Source organism: Suncus etruscus, chromosome 19, assembly GCF_024139225.1.
Source record: "Suncus etruscus isolate mSunEtr1 chromosome 19, mSunEtr1.pri.cur, whole genome shotgun sequence".
NCBI lineage: Eukaryota > Metazoa > Chordata > Mammalia > Eulipotyphla > Soricidae > Suncus > Suncus etruscus.
The window spans coordinates 43,950,926-43,973,508 of record NC_064866.1 but is presented as its reverse complement, the minus strand read 5'-3'; the positions used below and the strand labels follow the sequence as shown (position 1 = coordinate 43,973,508).

At 49.4% G+C, this 22,583-nt stretch overlaps 1 protein-coding gene and 1 pseudogene across 1 annotated transcript; one reads left to right on the top strand and one right to left on the bottom strand.

Moving 5' to 3' along the window:
• The first annotated feature begins 10,512 nt into the window (after window positions 1-10,512).
• On the top strand, window positions 10,513-18,286 carry LOC125997210 (S-adenosylmethionine decarboxylase proenzyme-like; annotated as a pseudogene).
• A 1,280-nt stretch (window positions 18,287-19,566) lies between these two features.
• Window positions 19,567-21,633, bottom strand: GRINA (glutamate ionotropic receptor NMDA type subunit associated protein 1). The gene is made up of 6 exons (XM_049765586.1): window positions 21,300-21,633; window positions 21,086-21,198; window positions 20,776-20,976; window positions 20,540-20,668; window positions 20,283-20,426; window positions 19,567-20,180 (listed from the first exon to the last, which is right to left on the bottom strand). Exons 1-6 carry the CDS (start codon window positions 21,631-21,633, stop codon window positions 20,031-20,033), a joined length of 1,071 nt encoding a protein of 356 aa, XP_049621543.1. The 3' UTR covers window positions 19,567-20,030.
• Window positions 21,634-22,583: the final 950 nt, after the last annotated feature.

Below are 22,583 nucleotides of genomic sequence, written 5' to 3'. Positions count from 1 at the left end.
ATAGTAAAAAAAAAAAAAAAAAAAATTCCAGGGCCAAGAGATAGCCTGGAGGTAAGGTATCTGCCTTTTTTTTTGTTTTGTTTTTGTTTTTTGGCCACACCCGGCTGTGCTCAGGGGTTACTCCTGGCTGTCTGCTCAGAAATAACTCCTATATGGGACACCGGGATTCGAACCAACCACCACACCGGGATTCGAACCAACCACCTTTGGTCCTGGATCGGCTGCTTGCAAGGCAAACGCTGCTGTGCTATCTCTCCGGGCCTAGGTGTCTGCCTTTTAAGCAGAAGGACAGTGATTTGAATCCCGCATCCCATATGGTCCCCTGTGCCAGCCAGGGGCAATTTCTGAGCATAGAGCCAGGAGTAACCCCTGAGCGATGCTGGGTGTGACCCCCCAAAAAAATTCCAACCAAAAAACTACTAAGGTACAATCCTCATCAGTAAAACTCATCCATTGTAAGTGAACTGCTAGATGAGTTTTGACAACTGCCTTTACCGTGTGATCACCACTACATGACACAGAACATTTCTATTACCCCTAAAAGCTTTATTGTGCCTTTTTCTTTATATATGTATAACTTAAAAAAATTGAATTACTGTGAGACACAGAGTTAAAAAGTGGCTGATAGTTGAGTTTCATAGAATATTCCAACACCTGCCCCTTCTGTGTGTGTTACTGGATACCAATATCCCCAATTTCTCTGACCCTCTGCCTACTTCTATGACAGATACTTTTCCTCTCTCCCTGTCTCTTGTCGTGACCTTTATTAACCATTTCCATCCCCATTAGTTATTCTGGATATTTTTATATTTGAACCACACCCAGCAGTGCTTAGGGTTAATCCTGGCTCTGTGCTCAGGAACCATTCCTGGCAGTGCTTAGGGGACCATATAGGATGCCATGGATCTAACCTGGGTTGGCCAAGTTCCAGAGAAGCGCCTCCCCATTGTACTATCTATGACTCCAACACATTTTCTGGAGTTTAATCATATACTGAACATACTTACTTGTGTGTCTGATTTATTTTGTTCCATGTAATTTTTTGGTTTTATTTGGTGTTGTGCCTAGGGCCTCACAGAGCCCAGCTGTGTGTCTGTCACTGAGCCTCATCCCTGAGGCCCATCAGCAATATATTTTGGAGGTTTATCCATATGGTTATGTTTATTCTTAATTTGTTCCTTTTTGGGGGGGACGATTTATTCCTTTTTGTTGCTATGAAGCAATCTATTGTGTGACTATACCATAGCTATCTTAGTCATTCATCTGTTGATGAATATTTCAGCATTTCTTTTTTCTTTTTTTTTTCTTTTGGTTTTTGAGTCACACCCGGCAGTGCTCAGGGGTTGCTCCTGGCTCTATGCTCAGAAATCACCCCCGGCAGGCACAGGGGACCATATGGGATGCCGGGATTTGAACCAACGACCTTCTGCATGAAAGGCAAATGCCTTATCTCCATGCTATCTCTCCGGTCCCATATTTCAGCATTTCTATGAATGACTTAATATTCTACTAGTAAAATTTCTCGGAACACTTGTGTTAAGAATTTGAATAAAGGGCCCGGAGAGATAGTACAGCAGTGTTTGCCTTGCAAGCAGCCGATCCAGGACCAAAGGTGGTTGGTTCGAATCCCAGTGTCCCATATGGTCTCCCGTGCCTGCCAGGAGCTATTTCTGAGCAGACAGCCAGGAGTAACCCCTGAGCACTGCCGAAGGACCGCGGTTCGATCCCCCGGCATCCCATATGGTTCCCCAAGACAGGAGCGACTTCTGAGCACATAGCCAGGAGTAACCCCTGAGCGTCACCGGGTGTGGCCCAAAAACAAAAAAAAAAAACAAATAAAACCAAAAAAACAAAAACAAACAAACAAAAAAAGAACCAGTAGTAAGCCCTAAGACTCTGAGTGTGGCCCAAAACAAAACAAAACAAAACAAAAACCTAAATGGTTTGGAGCAGAGATAGTATAGTGCATAGGGCACTTGTCTTGGATGCAATTGACTGAGGGTTGAATTCCTGGTACTGTTTATAGTACCCCCAAACTCCACCAGAGCCAGGACTAAGCCCTAAGCACTGGTGTGTATGGTCCAGATACAAAAAAAAAAGGAGGGTGGGGGAATGTTTTTAAGTTGCAAGGAACTGTTAAACTATTTTCCAAAGTGGTTGTACTATTCTAGTTTTTTCTTTCTTTTTTTGGGGGGGCACACCTGGAAGTGTTCAGGCGTTACTTCTGGTTCTGAGCTCAGAAATTGCTCCTGGCAGGCTCGGAGACCATATGGATGCTAGTCCTAGAACCCGGGTCTATCCAGCATCAGCTGCATGCAAGGCGAATGCCCTGCCACTGTGCTATTTCTCAGGTTCCACAATTCTATTTTTCAGCCAAGTAGTAAATAAGCGGTTTTTTTTATGTTACCCCTCCTCCAACTTCCTGCCTATCTCACCTGGAAAGGGAGACCCTCCCACAGCTAGAAGGGGTCTGGGGTTGCTAATTAGAGTGGCCCCGGGGTGAGGGGTGAGGGAGAGACTCAGCAAGGAAGACACAGCAGGTAGAGAGGAGACACAGGATGGAAGCAGAGGCTGCAGAGAGGCTGCTTAGCTTAAAGGCCATGTGAGGAATATGCACATGGTGGTTAGGGCCTTGTAATAAAGCTGATGTCTCCTGAAATTTCATCTGACTGCCTGTGGATTATTTCTTCACCTTTAAACTGAATCCACAGACATGCAGGCCATAGGGGCTGCAAGGCTCTGGGCCAGGCCGAGAAAGGTCTCACCATATATCCATGCACCACTAAGACTATATAATTAATAATTAATGCAATATTTTATTTGTATTTGTATTTGTTTTTGTTTTGTTTTTTTGGGTCACACCGGCAGTGGCAGTGCTCAGGGATTACTCCTGGCTCCACACTTAGAAATCGCTCCTTGGGGCCGGCGTGGTGGCGCTAGAGGTAAGGTGTCTGCCTTGCTAGCGCTAGCCTAGGACGGACCACGGTTCGATCCCCTGGCATCCCTTAAGGTCCCCAAGCCAGGAGCGACTTCTGAGCACATAGCCAGGAGTAACCCCTAAGCGTCATTGGGTGTGACCCAAAAACCAAAAAAAAAAAAAAAAAAAAAAAAAGAAAGAAATCGCTCCTGGCAGGCTGAGGGAACCACATGGGATGCCGGGATTCGAACCACCATCCTTCCACATGCAAGGCACACACTACCTCCATGCTATCTCTCCTGCCCCATGTAGTTGCTATTTTATCAGTACTTGTTATAAAAAACAACAACAACAAAAAACCCTCCCATTCTTTCTTTTGTTCTTTCTTTTTCTTTTTTTTTTTTTTGGTTTTTGGGCCACACCCAGTAACGCTCAGGGGTTACTCCTGGCTATGTGCTCAGAAGTTGCTCCTGGCTTGGGGGACCATATGGGACACCGGGGGATCGAACCGCGGTCCGGTCCGTCCAAGGCTAGCGCAGGCAAGGCAGGCACCTTACCTTTAGCGCCACCGCCCGGCCCCTCTTTTGTTCTTTCTTTTTTGTTTTGCTTTTTTGTTTTTGTTATTTTTATGCCATACCCTGTGGTGCTTAGGGGTTACTCCTGGCTCTGTACACAAAAATAGCTCCTGGCAGGAGCAGGCTAGGGAGACCATATGGGATGCTGGAATCAAACCCAGGTTGGCTGCATGCAAGGCAAATGCCCTACTTCTGTGCTGTCACCCCAGTCCCATCCTTCCTTCCTTTCTTTTTTTCTTTTTCTGATTTTCCTGGCTCTGTGTTCAGAAATCGCTCCTGGCAGGCACGGGGACCTTATGGGATGCTGGGGATTGAACCCAGGTTCTTCCTGGGTTGGCAGCATGCAAGGCAAATACCCTACTGATGTGCTATCACTCTAGCCCGTTATCCTTCCTTCCTTCCTTCCTTCCTTCCTTCCTTCCTTCCTTCCTTCCTTCCTTCCTTCCTTCCTTCCTTCCTTCCTTCCTTCCTTCCTTCCTTTCTTCCTTCCTTCCTCCCTCCCTCCCTTCCTTCTGTTTTATTTGGGGGCAGTTCATACCTGGCAGTGCTCAGGGCATACTCCTAGCTCTTCACTCAGGAACTATTCCTGCTGGTTCTGGGAACCCTGTTATACTGGGAATCCAAGCTGGGTCAGTTCATGCCTTATCTCTGTACTATCTCTCCAGAACTATAAGCTCATTAAAAGAAATGACTTTTATTGAACTTACATAAAAGTTAAATAAAATAAATTAAAATTTTATTTTAATGAACCAGAGAACCAAAAGAATCAAAACTACAGTAACCAAATTTTAAAATATGCCTATTGGGTTTGTAGAGATAGTACAGCAGATAGGGCATTTGTTTTGCCTGAGTCTGATCTCAGCATCCCATAAGGTGCCCCAAGGATTGCCAGGATGATCCCTGAGTGCAGAGGCAGGAGCAAACCCCAAACTCCACCAGTCATGGCACTCTCACATAAAAAGAGGACACAGGCTAGGGATTGGGAGAGAAGAGAAACTGGGGTTATTGGTGAAGGGATTTTGACACTGGTGATGGCATAAATACTAGAAAATGATGGGGGCCGGAGAGATAGCATGGAGGCAGGGCATTTGCCTTGCAAGCAGAAGGACAGTGGTTGGAATCCGGCATCCCATATGGTCCCCTGAGCCTGCCAGGAGCGATTTCTGAGCATAGAGCCAGGAGTGACCCCTGAGTGCTGCCGAGTGTGACCCAAAATCCAAAAACCAAAAAAAAAAAAAAAGAAAAGAAAAGAAAAGAAAAGAAAGAAAATGATATACTTCTAGCTCAGCTATGAGTAACTTTGTAAATCTAGGTGCCTCAATAAAAAATAATATTACATTTTGGGGGGCCAGAGTGATAGCACAGCAGTAGGGTGCTTGCCTTGCACATGGCTGACCCAGGACAGATCCAGGTTTGATTTCTGGCATCACGTATGGTTCTCTGAGCCTGCCAGGAGCAATTTCTGAGCACAGAGCAAGAAGTAACCCCTGAGCACTACCGGTTGTGGCCCCCAAATAAAAAAATAAAAGTAAATAATAAAAACAGTCAAATAAATAAACCAAGCCGTAGATAAAATCACAGAGTCAATTAGCTTCTTGTCTCATGGTTTCTCACTGCTTGCCAAGCCAAACTGAAACCTCTCTTTATTCTACCAGTACAAATCCAGCTGGGAGGGGGAAGGATGAGTGCCTGACAAAGGTGCCTACCTAGGTGAATTTCTACAAGTCAAAGGGCTTGGTGAAAAGAAAGGGGAAGTTGAGGAACGCCCTTTGTTTCCGGTAAAGGCAGGGTGTCACCTTTTCTGTTAAAAAAAAATTGAGGACTAGGGGCTGGAGCAATGGCACAGCGGTAGGGTGTTTGCCTTGCATGTAGCCGACCTGGGACTGCCCGGGTTCAATCCTCAGCATCCCATATGGTCCCCCGTGCCTGCCAGGAGCAATTTCTGAGTGCATTGTCAGGAGTAACTCCTGAGTGCCGCTGGATGTGGCCCAAAAACAAACAAACAAACAAACAAAAATACAATTGAGGACTAGATAAGTTTTGTTCTGTTGCCACCAGATGTAAATAAAATAAATCCTCAAACTGGCTGTTAATTTGCATAGGCACAGTAAAAGTTGGGGAAATAAAAAGAAAAAAAATTGTTTGGCAGAAATTAAGGTGGTGAGGAAAATTTTAAATTCCTAGGAATCACTGCTGGTGAGGGTAGACTTGGCAGTAAAAAACATCATAGGTTAGTTATGTATACATTATTCTCAAAACAATCAGATTTTCTTTATTCTTGTCTTATACATATCACAAATTTTTTTCCATACACTTATCTGAACATAAACATTAGAACCTTTCTGCAGTTCTACTTAACTTGAAAACAAGTACCTAAACATTCTTACACCAAGCACTTAATATGAGTCCAGAACATCCAAGTTCCTTTTCCATAAATTTTTCTAAACAATCATAAGAACATTTCTGCATATATAGATATAGTTTGAAAATAAGTTTGCTAATAAATTCTTATAATGAACACTATAATAAAAGCCTATAGTATCCAAAAAAAAGGGGGGGTTCTATAGTATCCAAGTTCCTTTTCCATAGACTTCTGTGGACAAAGACATCAGAACATTTTAGCAGACATAATTTGAGAATAAGTTACATGATAATACACACAATCAAACATCACAGTAATTGGAAAATATTCACTAGGATAGCTGAGAACCATTAAAAAATCTAATAACATTGTACATTTCCCTGGAATTGTGCAAACTAATATTAAACTGCTAGAGTTTGATACGTATGTATATGTTTTCAGCTAGAACACACAGTTTTTTTTAATGTTGTTTTCATTTTTGTTTTTTTTTTTGGACCACACCCTGCAGCGCTCAGGGGTTACTCCCGGCTCTGTGTTCAGAAATCGCCCCTGGGAAGCTTGGGGCACCATATTCTATGACAGGAATTGAACCCCGGGCCTGTCCCGGGTAGGCTGCATGCAGGGCAAATAAATGCTCTACTACTGAGCGATCGCTCTGGCTCTCAGAACACACAGTTTAACCAGCAATATAGTGACCAATGCCAATTAGGTTCAAGAGATTAACCTAGAAGAAAGTAGTAGGAAGTTCTGAAAGCAGCTTCTCCTCAGTCGGGCCTTGGCTGGGCTTGGATTCTCCATCTCCACCTTCTATGGTAGGCTGCTGAGGTTACCTGGACAGAAAGGTCTTTGGTTCCTGGGCTGGAATCAATGGGGTGGGGGGACCTGCTTATCTCCTACCCATGGGGCTTTCTCATTGACTTCTACTTCATCAGTGACTTTGATAAGCAGCTGCATGTTGAGTGGGGGTGAGGTCCATACACACTGCGCCTTTGTTAGAAGAAAAGTTGTGGACATTGACTTTTATTTTTTTATTTTTTTAATTTTGTTTTTTTTTTTGGCCACACCTGGTGACGCTCAGGGGTTACTCCTGGCTTGCTCTCAGAAATTGCTCCTGACTTGGGGGACCTTATGGGATGTGGGGGATCGAACCGTGGTCTGTCCTAGGTTAGCATGTGCAAGGCAAACACCCTACAGCCACCACTCGGGGCCCCAAAGACTGAAAGTTAATGAGTGCTTTTTTGTTGGGGGGGGGGGGGTTTTGGGCTACACCCAGTGGTGCTCAGGGGTTACTCCTGGCTCTGTGCTCAGAAATCACTCCTGGCAGGCTCGGGGGATCATATGGGATGCCAGGGATTGAACGCAGGTCCATCCTGGGTCAGCAGCATGCAAGGCAAATGCCCTACCGATGTGCTATTACCTCGGCCCCTAGCCTTTAGATGGAGAACTCATCACCACTAGGAAGACATCCTTCCCCACTTGGGGCATGTGCATGGGACAATCTCTAGGGAGCCTGGCACGTACAGTCCAGAAAGAGAAATGCAGGTAGATGGACCAGAGCAACATGAAATCATTCAGAAGAGGGCCATGTACACCCATGTTCCAGTGAAAGGCACAGAACATTCAGTCCAGCTAGAGGGGACTATCATGGTGATTATTCAACAGAGGATCAAGTCACTCACCATTGCTGAGGTCTTCTCGGGTCCCCAGGTCGCTGTTCAGGTGCTAGTTGTGAGATCATCCCACCCGCCATATTTCCAACCCTGGGTGAGCTGGTCTGAAGCAGGGTCACCTGAGAATAAACCAAACCTGTCATGGAGAAAATCATGGAGTCAGTTGGTTCCTAGCCTCATGGTCTCTCACTGTGCTCCAAGCCAAACTGAAACTTCTTTATCAGTACAAATTTAACCAGGAGGGTGAGTGAGAGGCAAAAGTTACTATCTAAGTGAACTTTTATAAAACAATGGCTTGGTGAAAAGAAAGAGGAAGTTGGGGCTGTAGTAGTGGCACAACAATAGGGCATTTACCTTGCAAGCGGCTGACCTAGGACGGACAGTGGTTCGATCCCCCAGCATCCCATATGGGTCCCCCAAGCCAGGAGCGATTTCTGAGAGCATAGCCAGGAATAACCACTGAGCATCACCAGGTCTGGCCCAAAAACCAAAACCAAAACAAAAATCAAAACCAAACCAAAAAAAAAGACAAAACAAAACAAAAAGAAAGAGAAAGTTGGGGAAATGCCTTTGTTTTGGGTAAAAGACAGAGTGTGACCTAACATTCTAGTTTATACTTCCTTAGGATCATAAAGATATTTCCCTAAATTTTCATCTAAAAGATTTGATAATTTGGGGGGTTGTTGGATTATAACCGGTTTTCACCCTAAACAAAGATGGCTTCTTCTTTATAAGTCAAAGACTCACCAAGGAGGGAAGAGTTTCTAGATAGGCCCTTTGCCTTCTCTTCCCCATCCTTGGGGCTAGTCTTAGTTCCTAATAAACTGCAGTTTCAGCCTCTCTCTCTCTCTCTCTCTCTCTCTCTCTCTCTCTCTCTCTCTCTCTCTCTCTCTCTCTGGTGCCACAGTGTAAAAGGTTCCCAGACTGCACATACTTCACCCTCAGCTTGGTTTGTATTATTTACTATGGAGACCCCTGCTCCAGATACACTCTCCCTGGGATGGAATTTTGGCATGTGGAGCCTCACATCTGGTGCACCAAATGAGCCAGAGAAGAAAGACCTCAACAATAGTGATATGATTCCCTAGTGGAGTGTGGGGAGCTGATAGAACCTAGAACAAAAAGGTGTCTCAGAAGTCCCTGACCTTGTTACTAAAGGCACTCATGCCCTGACAACAAAGGAAATTTAGAGCAGCCAACCACCCAGCCAGAGGGAAGTTACCCATATAAAACAACTTGCCTTTGTGTTAGCAAAAAAAGTAATGTGTTTACAGCTGATGTTTTATTTATGCTTGCTGAGTAAAATTTATAAGATCCTGTTTGGTAACGTTTTACTTGACTTGTGCTTTCAGTACAAACAAAATAATGATTAGCATTTTACATGTGCTCAAGTCTACCTCTTTACCCCTCCCTATTTCCTGCCCCCAGCTTATGCTGATAAGTGCTTGCAAGCTGTAATTGGTGGAAAGTTGAGTGACGTACTTGTTACACACCCCCATGACGTATTTTGCCTATAAATGCTAGTCTCCCCGGGCAATAAATCCTTTTGAACAGTGTGAGTTGTCTTAAGCCCTTTTCTTACTAACCTCTCAAGTTTACTTCACAGATGGGCTCTGCTTGAGAGAACCCACAAATTACTAGCGACCTCCATTCCCACACCCCCGTGGGTCGGGGGGTCCCCCATCGGGGGTCGCAGTGGAGTAAGGCCAAGACCCTGTCTTGGGTTAAGGTCATAATCCCCTGGTGAATTAAAGCTATAATACTGTCTTGGTTTTGAAAGAAGGTACTTAGCCTTTTACCATGTCCATTACCATATCTTTTAATGGGATGGTGACATAAATGCTAGGTGGCTTGATGTTACTCTGGTGTATTTACATGCACCACTCACTCTGGAATGTACATGCCATATTTTCTATACATTAGAGTCAAGAGTGCCTCCCCAGTGGAAGGCAATAATGTGTCACTTGTCACTGGTGTTAAACCAGAGAGATCACCATCTGCGAGATCTAGTTCATCAGATGAGGGATACACTCATGAGGAGCCAGCTGCTAACGACCTCTTCTGATTCAGTCTGAAAGTGGATCAGTAGAAATGCCCTCCTCTTCTCCCTCACCACAGACAGCCTTGGAGAGACAATAACCAGCTAGGCCCTCTGAACCTGAGCCTCCATGTTCCTCCCCTTCCCACCTGAAGGATACTGATCCTCCATCCTATGAGGGCTTGGATATGGGCTCACACAGCTGGTTTAAAAGGCCTGCACAGCTTCCACAATATGGCCAGTAGGTGACATTAGCTAGGGCTTGCTCTGCTCTCTTTAATGGGGAAACAGCAGACTACAAGAGACTCAACTCTTTGTACCTGTATCTAACAGGCTCCTTCAACTTTTACTCGCAAACACACTCACAAAAAGCTTGGGAAATATTATTAGTAATTTGTTTTGGTCACACCCCGCGGCGTTCAGAGGTTACTCCTGGCTCCGTGCTCAGAAATCACTCCTGGCAGGCTCGGGGTCCATATGTGATGCTGGGAATTGAACTGAGGTCCGTCCGGGATTGGCCACGTGCAAGGCAAACACCCTACTGCTATGCTATCTCTCTGGTCCCTATTAGTTCTTTTATTTTTTTTTCTTTTCTTTTATTTTGGTTTTTGGGTCACACCCAGCAGCCCTCAGGGGTTCCTCCTGACTCTAGGCTCAGAAATCACTCCTGGCAGGCTCGGGGGACCATATGGGATGCCAGGATTCGAACCATCATCCTTCTGCATGCAGAGCATGCTCTACCTTCATGCTATCTCCCCGGCCCTTATTTTATTTTATTATTTGTGTTTTGGTTAATTCTTTTATGTTTTTAAAGTCAATATAAAATTATAGCAGAAAAAAGGAACCTGAACTTTAATAACACAGCTGGGACAATCCATAACATTGGCTTCAGGAGAAAGATTTAATTTAGTTGATTTTCTGTGGTTGTTGGTTGTTCGCGTCTCATGGTCATGGAAATTGCATATTTTTTTGAAGGGACCGAGAAGCTGCCAGAGGTTTGGTTCTCCAGGCAGCAAACAGATGCAAACCAAAGATCTAGGGATCTTTGTACTGTTCCAAGATCTGAGTGGGGCATACTTTAGAAGGATGTGCAAAATTCAATCATAAGTGTGACAAAACTGACATGTAGGAAGCTTACATACTCAGTGAGAGTAGCACGCTTGTCTCCAAGAGATATTTCCTTTACAAGACATGTGGTCTTACCCTCTGTTTCCTCTGGCTCAACTGGTTCCCCTGTTGTAATTTGCTAGGGATTACAGTGGGGTTGACTCAATCCAAAGCTTCTTTTATTCTCGTAAAAATTTTATGAAGCTTTCTCACCAACAGGTACCAAGGGTACCCATACCAGAATTTCCACGAAGAAATAGAGTTTCTGAATGCAATTTTCCCAAATGGGCAGCTTGTATGGACACACACACACACACACACACACACACACACACACACACACACACCCCACACTTTGAATTTCCCAGCGAGTCAGGTAATCAGTCATATCAAACCCTGGAAATTCTAATGAGTGAGCTTGACCCAGCAGTTGTGGACAAGTTCTCCATAAAAGATGGAGTTACGGGGCCGGGAAGGTGGCGCTAGAGGTAAGGTGTCTGCCTTGCAAGCGCTAGCCAAGGAAGGACCACGGTTCGATCCCCCGGCATCCCATAGGGTCCCCCCAAGCCAGGAGTGATTTCTGAGTGCATAGGCAGGAGTAATCCCTGAGCGTCAAACAGGTGTGGCCCAAAAACAAAACAAAAAAACAAACAAACAAACAAAAAAAAGATGGAGTTACTACTGCAAAGAATATCACCATGGAAGTGGAATTTGTGACCTGATACCAGGTTCTGTCATTGATGCCATATTATTCAATCCTGTGGATAGTCAATGAATAGAATGAAAAAGAATAAAACCTATTGGACTATTTACATCACTCCAGAACCAGAATTCCCTTCTATTAGCTTTGAAACCAACTTTTTTTTTTGGGGGGGCCACACCCGGTGGTGCTCAGGGGTTACTCCTGGCTGTCTGCTCAGAAATAGCTCCTGGCAGGCACGGGGGACCATAATGGGACACCAGGATTCGAACCAACCACCTTTGGTGCTGGATCGGCTGCTTGCAAGGCAAACGCCACTGTGCTATCTCTCCGGGCCCTGAAACCAACTTAAGTCAGACCTCTTATGTTGACCTTATTAGGAAAGTGGTGGCAATCTCCAAGCCAGGAACATTTTTGGCTATCCTGTTTGTAAATCAGAGTTCTAAATGTTGCACAGGGATTTCTTCATTCCAAAGATTGAAGCTTTTAATGCCAGAGTGCTCTGTTTAATTATTACAGCTTGTTTTGATCAGCTTTGCTAAGAAGCAGCAATAGTAAAGTTGATTTTAAAAAATGAAAAAAAGAGAACTCTCATAGAAGGTAGTGGGTGCTTTTTAGATGCTGATACCTGAGTCTATTCTTTCAATAATCACCACCTAGTAGTTGCAAAAATCCCTAGATGTGAAGATAGAGTAATCATTTTGAATTGTATGCATTATTAGATGAAGGAGTTAGATATTCTGCATGAATGCTCTCTTCTGTGTTTAGGTAACCTACGCCACTCTTGCTGTGAAATTGAAGTGCATGTAGAAAACAATCTTTTACTCTATAAAAGATGACTCTTGTGGAAAAATAAAAGGCTTGCACATCATATGGACCAAAGCCTCCATACTCTAAGGGGTACCTTACAGACTAGAGTGAAAGTGTGCTTTGAACTCCACAGGATTTTCATATGATTTTAAGATGTGCCTGAGCCCTCTGCAACATATGCAGTGGAAACTGTGGTTTAGTGATAAGGCTGAGACAAAACTCCTCACCCTGAATCATTCTGGGAGAAAAATTTTTGGGGTTTGATTGACTTATGAGATGTGATCTGGGAAGGGCAGTATACTGACATAAGAAAACAAGTTACTCTACCTCGTGCTATCTTAGTACAGGTCTGTGAGATGTCTTAAAGGCTTGGGAAAAGATTGATGCTAATGCCAGATTTAAAGGAAGATATACAAAGATTTCTTCAGGGAGTTTCTGAGCCATATGCTGAATTTCTGAGGGAAACTGATGGATGCCGTCCAGAGACAAGTTAGAGGCAAGAAAACACAGCAGCACCCAATAAGACAATTAGCTTTTGAGAATGCCAATGAAGACTGCCAGGCAACCTTGAGGGATGATATTATGTGGTATCTAAGAGCTTATTAAACTGTTGATTCTATTAAATATCAGGCATGAATCCATGGCATCGAGGTCAATTCTGTATGAAGGCAAGCTCAGGATAATTGATATGTATTAGATTATGCCTGCAGAGAATACAGAGCCTCTTCAATACTGCCCTTTTAAGGCACCACCCAGAACTTATCCAAGATGTGGCAAGGGAAACCATTGGGCTAGAGAGTGTTGCTGGTCTGCAACAAGTTTTGAGATGCTAGAGAAGAGGCAGCTCCAAGCTCCACAAGTTCATGGCAGATGCTTTGTTTTTTTGTTGTTTTGGGTCACACCTGGCAGCGCTCAGGGGTTCCTCCTGGCTCTATGCTCAGAAATCGCTCCTGGCAGGTGCAGGGGACCATATGGGATGCTGGGATTCGAACCGCTGTCCTTCTGCATGCAAGGCAAACACTCTACCTCCATGTTATCTCTCCAATCCTTTTTTTGTTTTGTTTTGTTTTGTTTTGTTTTGTTTTGTTTTGGCCACACCCTGTGATGCTCAGAGGGAGGGCTGTCTGAGTTTCCTGCTCACCTCCCTGGAGTATCTTTTGACTGGAGAACAGGACACACCTCTCCCTTGAAGTTTTTCAAGATAGCGCCCAGAAATGCATCGCTGATGTGTTGCTAAATATCACCACAAAAAAAAAAAAAAAAGAAGGAAAAGAAGGAAGGAAGGAAGGAAGGAAGGAAGGAAGGAAGGAAGGAAGGAAGGAAGGAAGGAAGGAAGGAAGGAAGAGAAAAAAGAAAGAGGTAAATTGGCACACCCAACGCTGCCTGGTAAGGTGGGTCCTTGGCACTTCTGGTGCTTTGCTCAGGAAAGAGCCTGCAATGGATTCCTAGAACTGATAAATGATAAGAATGACTCACTGGGTCTAAACTATGAGTCCCAACGTCACGGTTTGTGCTGAACTTTGATTTGTTCCTGAGAGTTCTGGAAGTTTCGTGCTTGTTTTGTTTTTGGGTTACATTGGCAATTTCAGGGGTTATTCTTGGCTCTACTCTTGGGAATCACTCCTGGGTCTCAGGGGAACCATATGGGATATCAGGGAACAGATCCATCTTGGCCACATGCAAGGGAAACGCCCTCCCCACTGTGCTGTAGCTCGAGCCCTAGTTCTGGAAATTTCAATCATGCCAGGCAATGGAGCTCTTGGAAGAATTCTTGGGAGACCTTTGAGCCCTGAATCATAAACTCCCCTTTCTGCTGAACATCCATTTCACATATGTTCATCTGGTGCCCTGGGAACCGCATCAGTCCTGTGCGTGTGGAGTTCTCTGGAGCTTGCCTGTCTGCTCCCAGTCTTGACCCTCTCATTGCTGACTCTCTTTCTCCCTTCCTGAGTAAAGCCATTACTGTCAACGGGAGTATGAACTGAGGGAAGGCTGTGAGGACCCCCAGTGCTTCATCCCAACAGGAATAGCCTTAAGGATCCTCTGGCATGGTCCTGCACATGTCAGGCTTTTTGTTTGTTTTTATTTTGGGGCCACACCTAGCCATACTCAGGGATTACTTCTGACTCTGCATTTCTGAAATCACTCCTGGTGGGTCTGGGGAGCCATATGGGATAACCAGCGATGGGCTTGGCTGCATTCATGGCAAGTGCCCTATCCCTATCCCCAGCCCAAATAAAACATCATTTGAAAATGACAAAGTAGGGGTCAGAGTGATAGATATTACAGCATGGAGAGCATTTGCCTTGCACAGAGAGGACTCAGGTTTGATCCCCGGCATCCCATATGGATGTCCCTAAGGACAGAGGCAGGATTGAGCCCTTAGCACCACTAGGTGGGACCCAAAAACAAACCAAATGCTTATATATATTTTTTTTATTTTTGGGGGGCCACACTTGGCAGCATTCAGGGGTTATTCCTGGCCCTGCACTCAGAAATCATTCCTGGCAGGCTCGGGGAAATCATATGGCATGACAGGATTTGAAGCACCATCTGTCCGGAGTTATCTGCATGCAAAGCAAATGCCCTACAGCTGTGCTATCTCTCCAGCCCCCAAAATGATTACTTTAACGTCTTAGGTTCATCTGTATTTGCTTATCAAATCTGGCCTACTTCTCATGTGTTCTACCTCTCATTTGTGTGTGTATGTTTAATAAGTGGTATTGTCCTGTAATTTTTTCTCGTCATGTGTGTCATATTTGAGGTCCAGTTTTGTCCAGATGTCAGAGGACAGCAGACACTACTCCCACAAATGGGATGGTGGAGACAGTGGAAGCCTGTTATCTGCACACTTTGGACAGGAAAGTGGAGAGAGCGCCAGCAGGTCCACCATCTGCCACAGGCAGCTCTCCAAGCGCAGCCATTCCCTGGCTTGTCCTCCGGAGCCTGCATGCTTGGACCCTGCCCTCCTCTGTGGTGGGGTTGTACTCTGCTCGAGCGTGGCTGCATCACAACTAATTATATTGGCGACGAGTGACCCAGTGTCAGAAAAGGTGCCAGGCTGAAGTCCTAAAGATGGGAACTAGGCAGGGACACAGCATGTCAGCCGTGACATTGAGCTGACAAAATGATTTCAGAGGGGTTTGATGCAGCCAGCAGAACGTTTTTGTTACTCTGGGGAGCTTGTGGGTTGATCTTACTGATTTCAAGAAATTTACTGGCACATCTCTCTTTTTTTTTAATTTTATTTTGGGGGGGTTGGGCCATATCCAGCTCTGGCTCTGCACTCAGAAATCGCTCCCAGCAGGCACAGGGACCATATGGGATGCCGGGATTCAAACCACCATCTGTCCTGGGTTCGTTGCGTACAAAGCAAATGCCCGACCGCTATGCTATCTCTCTAGCCCCATGGCACATCTCTTCATCCTGATTTTTCTCCAGTCTTTCCCCTGAATCCTGGAGCACTCCCTATAAAATGTTTTCTACAGGAGGTTGGAGCAATCGTACAGCAAAGGCGGTATTTGCCTTGCGTGCAGCCCCCTCCCAGGTTTGATCCCGGCATCTTATATGGTTCCCCAGCCCACTAGGCGTGATCCCGAGTGCAGACTCAGGAATAACCTCTGAGCACCACTAGGTGTGGCCCAAACCTCACAGGGCAGATATTGCAGTGGGTAGGGTTTCTGACTTGCATGTGGCGGACCCAGGTTTGATCCAAGCAGCACATACGATCCCTTGAGCACTGTCAAGAGTCACCCCTGAGCAGAGGTGGGTATAGCCCCCCCACCATAAAAAGCCAACACAAAGTTTCCTACAGTTTGCTTTGATCTCAGTCACTGTTTTCTGGATTGCTCTAAACGGCTCTGAAAGTGGCTCACTGGATTTTCAATTTATTTTTTTTCAAATTTTCCATTTCTGAGACCGGAGCAATAGCACAGCAGTAGGGCATTTGCCTTGCATGTGGTCAACCTGGGATGGACCTGGGTTTGATTCTCAGCATCCCATATGGTCCCCCGAGTCTGCCAGGAGGGATTTCTGATGAAGAGCCAGGAGTAACCCCTGTGCGCCTCTGGGTGTGTCCCCCAAAGCAAGCAAACAAACAAACAAAAAACAGGAAGAAATTTACAATTTCTGTTGATGGTGACTTTCCACTTATGATGGAGAACCTTGAAGCTGAGGTGGTGTGCGGCGTGGCTGGGAACCACAGCTGGTACTGGGGCCAGTTAGCAGAGCCCCCAAGTCTGTGAGGGGCAGGATCAGGCTCAGCCACATGTGCCAGTGGCTGCTTGTCAAGACATCTGGTCCTCTTTTTGGTTTTGCTTTTGTTTGGGGGGGCCACACCCAGCGGTTCTCAAGAAGTACTCCTGGCTTTGTGGGCAGGAATTATTCCTGGCAGGCTTGGCAGACCCTACAGGATGTCAGGAAGGGAACCTAGTTTGTAAATCAAGCACTTCCACTGCGCTGTCGCTTTGGCCCACATCTGCCCGTTCTTGCTGCAGTTTCCAATAGGCCTGATGCCAGCGCTTCTCTGCTCTGCTTGGTAGGAAAAGCATTTCACTTGGTGTTTTCCATTTTGTAAATGGAAGGAGCTTAAGTGGTTACTTAGGCAAGTTTTTGTTTTGTTTTGTTTTGTTTTGTTTTTAGGGTCACACCTGGAAGCACTCAGGAATTACTCCTGGCTCCATGCTCAGAAATCGCTCCTGGCAGACTCGGGGGACCACATGGGATGCCAGGATTCAAACCACCGTCCTTCTGCTTGCGAGGCAAACGCCCTACCTCCATGCTATCTCTCTTGCCCCAACTTAGGCAAGTTTTAACTGTTTGGTGCTAGGAAGGCACAGCAGGGGAGAAGCAGGAAGGTCTTGTCTTCCCAAACTGCCATTTTAGTTCGAAAATGATGGTCTTGCAGTCAGTGGAAATTTTTTCTCTTTGTTTTCATATTGATAGTATTGTGTGCATATATTCTATATATCCATAATATCCATCTTGTATTGTGATCTTGATACTGCCCTACAAAGCTCATTTCTAATCTTTTACTGCCTCAGTCCCAACCCTTACTTCCCCCCATCCTCCCATGTAGATGTAGCTCATGAGATGAAGCTCACCACATAGAATGATGAGTGCAGTTAGAGAAATAACTACACTGAAAACTATCATAACAATGTGAATGAATGAGGGAAAAAGAAAGCCTGTCTCGAGTACAGGTGTGGGTGGGGTGGGGAGCAGGTAGATCTGGGAAATTGGTGGTGGGAATCCTGTACTGGTGAAGGGGGGTGTTCTTTACATGACTGTAATCATACAACTACAATTATATTTGTAATCACGGTGTTTAAATAAAGATAATTAAAAACTTAAAAAAAAAAGAAAAGAAAGAAATTAGAGCTGGAAAAAAAAAAAGAAAAGAAAAGAAAAGAAAAAAGAAAATGATGGTCGTGGGCCCGGAGAGATAGCACAGCGGCGTTTGCCTTGCAAGCAGCCGATCCAGGACCAAAGGTGGTTGGTTCAAATCCCGGTGTCCCATAGGATCCCCCGTGCCTGCCAGGAGCTATTTCTGAGCAGACAGCCAGGAGTAACCCCTGAGCACCGCCGGGTGTGGCCCAAACACCAAAAAAAAAAAAAAAAAAAAAAAAAAGAAAGAAAGAAAAAGAAAATGATGGTCGTGTGTTTGGCCTCAGAACGACTTACCTGGGGAACAGGGCTGGGTGCTAGGATGGATGTGGCCTGTTTGGAGTAACCTGGGCAGAGATGGGGAAGCAGATTGTCTTGGTGCTGAATGTTCCCTAGTCTAGCCAACATCATAGCCAGAGATCTGTCAGGGGAAGGCTGGCGGCGGAAGGGGGCCCCTGCTCAGCTGATCCTGGGGTTCCTGGGGCAGTGTTGCCATCTGGATTCACACAGTCTCCAGGCTTCTGACTGATCTTGTTCCAGCCAGAAGGACCATGTCTGGCATGGCTGTTGTGTGAACCTGTTTAACTATGAAGAGAACCTGGGCCCTATCGGTGGGTGCCAACCTTACTCCTCGCAATGTGAGGCCTTATCTGTGAGTTTCAGGCCTGCTCCTAGAACCCAAGCCCCAGCTGAGAGGTCCAGATACTTCCATGGAGGCCTGACGGACTCTGGAATCCTTATAGATATACTGGCGCCTCTTGCTGTCCTTCCCCCATTGCACGCAGCAGTCACCCAGTGGGCTGGCAGGCTTGAGCACTCAGTGCTTTGCCCACAAGCTATTTCCTGAAGCCCAGTGCCCCGCTGGCCCATCACAGGATAGTTCCAGCCTGATGCCCATACACAGAGCTGCGTCTCAGTGCTGCTCGGCAGGGCCTGTCTTAGCACCCAGGCCAGATGGCCACTGTCCCGCATGTGTTGCTTCCCCACCGCACCCCCCCCCCTGCCAGGGGCTCTGGAGCCCACAGTGTGGTGGGCATGTGAGACAGCGCTGCTGATTCCTGTTCGCCAAGGCACCTGGCCAGGAGGGCACAGCAGGAGGGCAGGGCAGAGCAGCTAGTCGGCTGGTTCTGGCAGGAGATGGAGCACAAGGTACCTCCAGGAAGTGCCTGTCTATAGGAGGCCGGGGTTTGAGCTGCCCCATTATGTGGCTAGGGGTCAGAGGACTGGGGACAGCCAGTTGGAGTGATGACAGCAGATAGCAGAGTCTGGGCCAGCGTGGATGAAGGTCTCAGCAGGCTCAGGTGTGTGGGTATCTCCTGGAGCCACGAGCAGAGGCAGCTCGGGTGTACAAGGAGTGAGGACAGGCCTGTCCAGAGCTTCAGTGGAGGGTCGGGGGTATCTGCAGTGATTAGGGAAGAGTCTCGCCCTGGGGGGGTCCCTTATAGAAAGCTGCAATGCTGGCCTGGAGGTGGAGGGTCCAGAAGGGGCCCAGGGCTACCTCGGGGGGGGGGGTGGGGGTGTCACTAGACAATATAAAACCTGACTCCTGACCTGTGGTTGGAAGTGGTTTCAGGAAAGGGTAGGAAGGTGGGTGGTTGGGGAGGGAGTCAGGGCCTGAGTCCCCTGTCTGGCTGGTCCTCGAAGGCTCAAGGTTTTTTCTGGGAGGATGGGGCAGAGACCCAGGCACTGGGGGGCTCCCTGGGCTGTATGTAGCCTGCCTCCCCTGCAGAGTGTGCCCTCCCTGCCCAGGGTCCAGGGGGCAGCAGGGAAGGTCGAACGTGGTGGAGCATCTGGACGTGGACACACCAGGGCCTGGAACCATTCAGCCCCATTCTCGTCCCAGAGGGAAATTCCAGACATCTGGAGGCAGGAATGGGAGGAAGGATCAAGGAGGACTTCCTGGAGCCAGCCACAACCCCCACCAGAGCCAACTCAAAGCACAGCTCCATTAGGGAGATGAAAATTTCCGAGTGCTCCAGAAACAAAACGGCTGATCACCAACCGGAGTGTGCACAATCCTGTTTATTGGCGTTTTGGAGACAGCAGGAGAGGGAGGGATTATTCTCTGGGGTGTTCCAGTCTCCACGCTGGGGCTCAGTACAGGAGTATGCTGGGATTGAGGGAGGGTGGTGGTGGTGGGGGTGTATGCCAGGCAGGGGAGCTGGGGCAGAAGGGGAGACGTGCACCCTCACCTCGCTCTGGCTCATTCCCTCTCCCCTAGGACCAAAGGTGGGACTAGCAGGTGGGGCTCATGCAGCAGAGTGGGGCAGGGACTCAGTAGCCTGGGGTGGGGCCGGGAAGGGCCGTGCCACGAGCACAGTGGACCCACTTGGAGTATCTGCAGTGTCTACACGAGAGGGGCGGGGGCCTTGTGCCAGGCTTGGGCCAGAGAGGGGGAGGTTCGGTTGGCAACGCCATGCCAGGCAGAGGGTCCACGCTAGCCCCGTGCCTGGACAGGGGGCTGGGCTACTCCTTGGCACGGCCGATGATGGTCAGGATGTACAGGAAGATGTTGATAATGTCTGTGTACAGGTTCAAGGCGGCGAACACGTACTCCTCGGGGCTCAGGGACAGCTGCTTGTTTCCCAGCAGTAGCTGGGTGTCCACAGCCAGGAACTGGATGGAGCAGGGGTGGGGTGGAGAAAGCAGTCGGCATGGAGGCCCAGTCCGTCCAGCCTCCCCTTCGCCCCTCCTGCCCCCCAGGGGCCTCCCACTCACGCAAGTGAACAGCAGGGCGCCCAGGGACGCGTAGACGATCTCTAGGATGCGGTTGCGGATGAAGATGCAGAGGATGGCGAAGACCAGGAGCACCACCATGCTCACCAGGAGGACGCCCATGCAGGAGGTGAAATCGTAGCGGGTCTGTGCAGGGGACAGCACGGACCGTGGGACGCTGGTCCTGGAGCCCACCCGCCTCCCCTGCCCGGGGCCACCACAGTCTGTCCCGTGCCCCAGAGACAAGAGGTTGCCCTCACCTGCAGAGAAAAGATGACCACTGTGAAGCAGACCACCGTGGTGATGCCCACGGCCATGATGACGGCCTGGGTATCATAGAAGCTGGCAATCATGCCCACCATGTAGGACAGGCTGACGGTGAGGATAGACTGCAAGGGAGGGCACAGAGCCTGGTGAGGCGGCCGGCCGGGCCTGGGGGAAGGCGAAGGGGAAGGAGAAGGAGGGAGTCGTGGGGGGCAGCCGGGCACTGCCTTACCAGGGCAACGAGGTTCCACGGATGCTTTCGCCGGAACTCTCCACAGCAGCTGAGGATGATGAGGGAGACGAAGAAAAACGCGTAGGACACATAGTAGGTCCAGACATTGGCCAAGACGAAGCTCTTGACGCCATCCACGAAGGTGAACACGGCCACGGAGGACAGCGTCACGGTCAGCTGCAGGGTCAGCACCAGGAACACCTGTGGGTGGGTGGAGGGGGTGCTCAGAGGGGGATGCCCTGTCCACCTGGCACCTGAGGCCTAGTACCCCACAGGGCCCTTGAAGCCTGGGGTGGGGGGGGAGACTGGCCTTGCGGATGAAGGCCCTGCGAATGCTCTTGTCATCCCAGTTGGTGGAAGAGAAGTCCTGGTTGTCGTAGTAGGAGGGCGGCCCCTCTTCGTGGTAGTTGCCATGAGGAGACGCTGAAGGGGGGACACAGGAGGGAGAGAGGGGCTACATCAGCACCCAGGGGTGCGCACGGAGAGCCCCCCCTCGCCCACCTCCAGCCCCTGCAGCTACTCACAGTCCGAGTCCACTCCCTGGAAGGCCTGCGGCTGCCCGTAGGGGTTGGGGGGGAAGGGGTGCTGCGGGTAGGGGCCCTGCGGGTAGCCCTCCTGAGGGTAGGGGCCCTGCGGGTAGCCCCCGGGGGGCGGGTAGGGCGCCTGCGGGTAGCCCCCCGGCGGCGGGTAGGGGCCGGGGCCTTGGGGGTAGCCGGGCTGGCCGTAGGCGGCGGGCGGGAAGGCGGGGTAGGGGGCGGCGGGGTAGGGGGCCCCGGAGGGCTGCGGGCCGCCGGGGTACGCGGGGTTGGGCGGCGGGTAGCTGTCCGCGGACACCAGGAAGCTCTTCTCGTGGGGCATCGCGGGCGGTGCGCGTCCCTGCGGGGGAGGCCGGAGAGGCGGTCAGCGGGGCCTGGCCGGCAGGTGCAGGGAGGCCCAACGGCGCCCCGGAGGCCTCGGAGCGGCCCTGGTCCTCGCGGGCCCCGCAGGCCGCCGCCCGCCTAGGCCGCCCCGGCCCGGGCTCAGCTGTCAGCTGTCAGCAGGCGGCAGCGGCAGGCCGGGCTGCGGGGGCGGCGGCCTGGGCCTGCCGGGAAGGCTCGGCTCGGCCCGGCCCGGCCTCCTCCGCCGCCCGACTCACCGCTGGGGCGCCCGGAACGGGTCTCGGCGACCGGTCGGCCCAGGCCCGGGCCGCACGCCGCTGTCCCTCCCTCCGTCCGAGCCGCTCGCCGCGCGCCCGACCGACTCGCACCTCCGCGGGCCCGGGACGCAGCGGGCCTGGCGACGGGGCGGGGCCTGGCGACGGGGCGGGGCCTCGCGGCGGGAGGGGCGGGGCTTAGCGGCGGGCGGGGCCTATGGGGAACGCCGCGGGGCCCTAGGGCGGGGCGGGGCCTCGAGAAGGGGCGGGGCCTGCGGGAAACGCCGCAGCCTTACGGTGGGGCGTGGCTTCGCGATGGGGCGGGGCCTGCTGGGAACTCGGCAGCCTTGGGGCGGGGCGGGGCCACCTCTAGGCAGAGCGCCTCGGGGGCGGGGCCTAAGGGAAACGCCGCAGAGCCTTCTTATGGTGGGGCGGGGCTTCTCGGCGGTGGCGTCCAGGGGCGGGGCCTCGCCTAATGGTAGGGCGGGGCTAACTCTAGACACAGGCGCCTCGGGGGCGGGGCTTAGCGATGGGCGGGGCCTGCGGGGAAAGCCGCAGTCTCGTGGTGGGGCGGGGCCTGAGGAACCACCGCAGAGCCTTGTGGGGCGTGGCTTGCTGTGTGGGCGTGGTCTGCGTGAAAGTGGGCGGGGCTTATGCGAGGCCTTCTAGGCGGGCT

Excerpts from the sequence above, each read along its gene's own strand:
- GRINA (XM_049765586.1), bottom strand. The coding sequence starts at position 21,633 with ATGCCCCACGAGAAGAGCTTCCTGGTGTCCGCGGACAGCTACCCGCCG. Across the intron at positions 20,977-21,085 it reads GCAGGGCCTTCATCCGCAAG|GTGTTCCTGGTGCTGACCCT; the intron begins GCCAGTCTCCCC and ends ACCCACCCACAG. Across the intron at positions 20,427-20,539 it reads TGGTCATCTTTTCTCTGCAG|ACCCGCTACGATTTCACCTC; the intron begins GTGAGGGCAACC and ends TCCCCTGCACAG.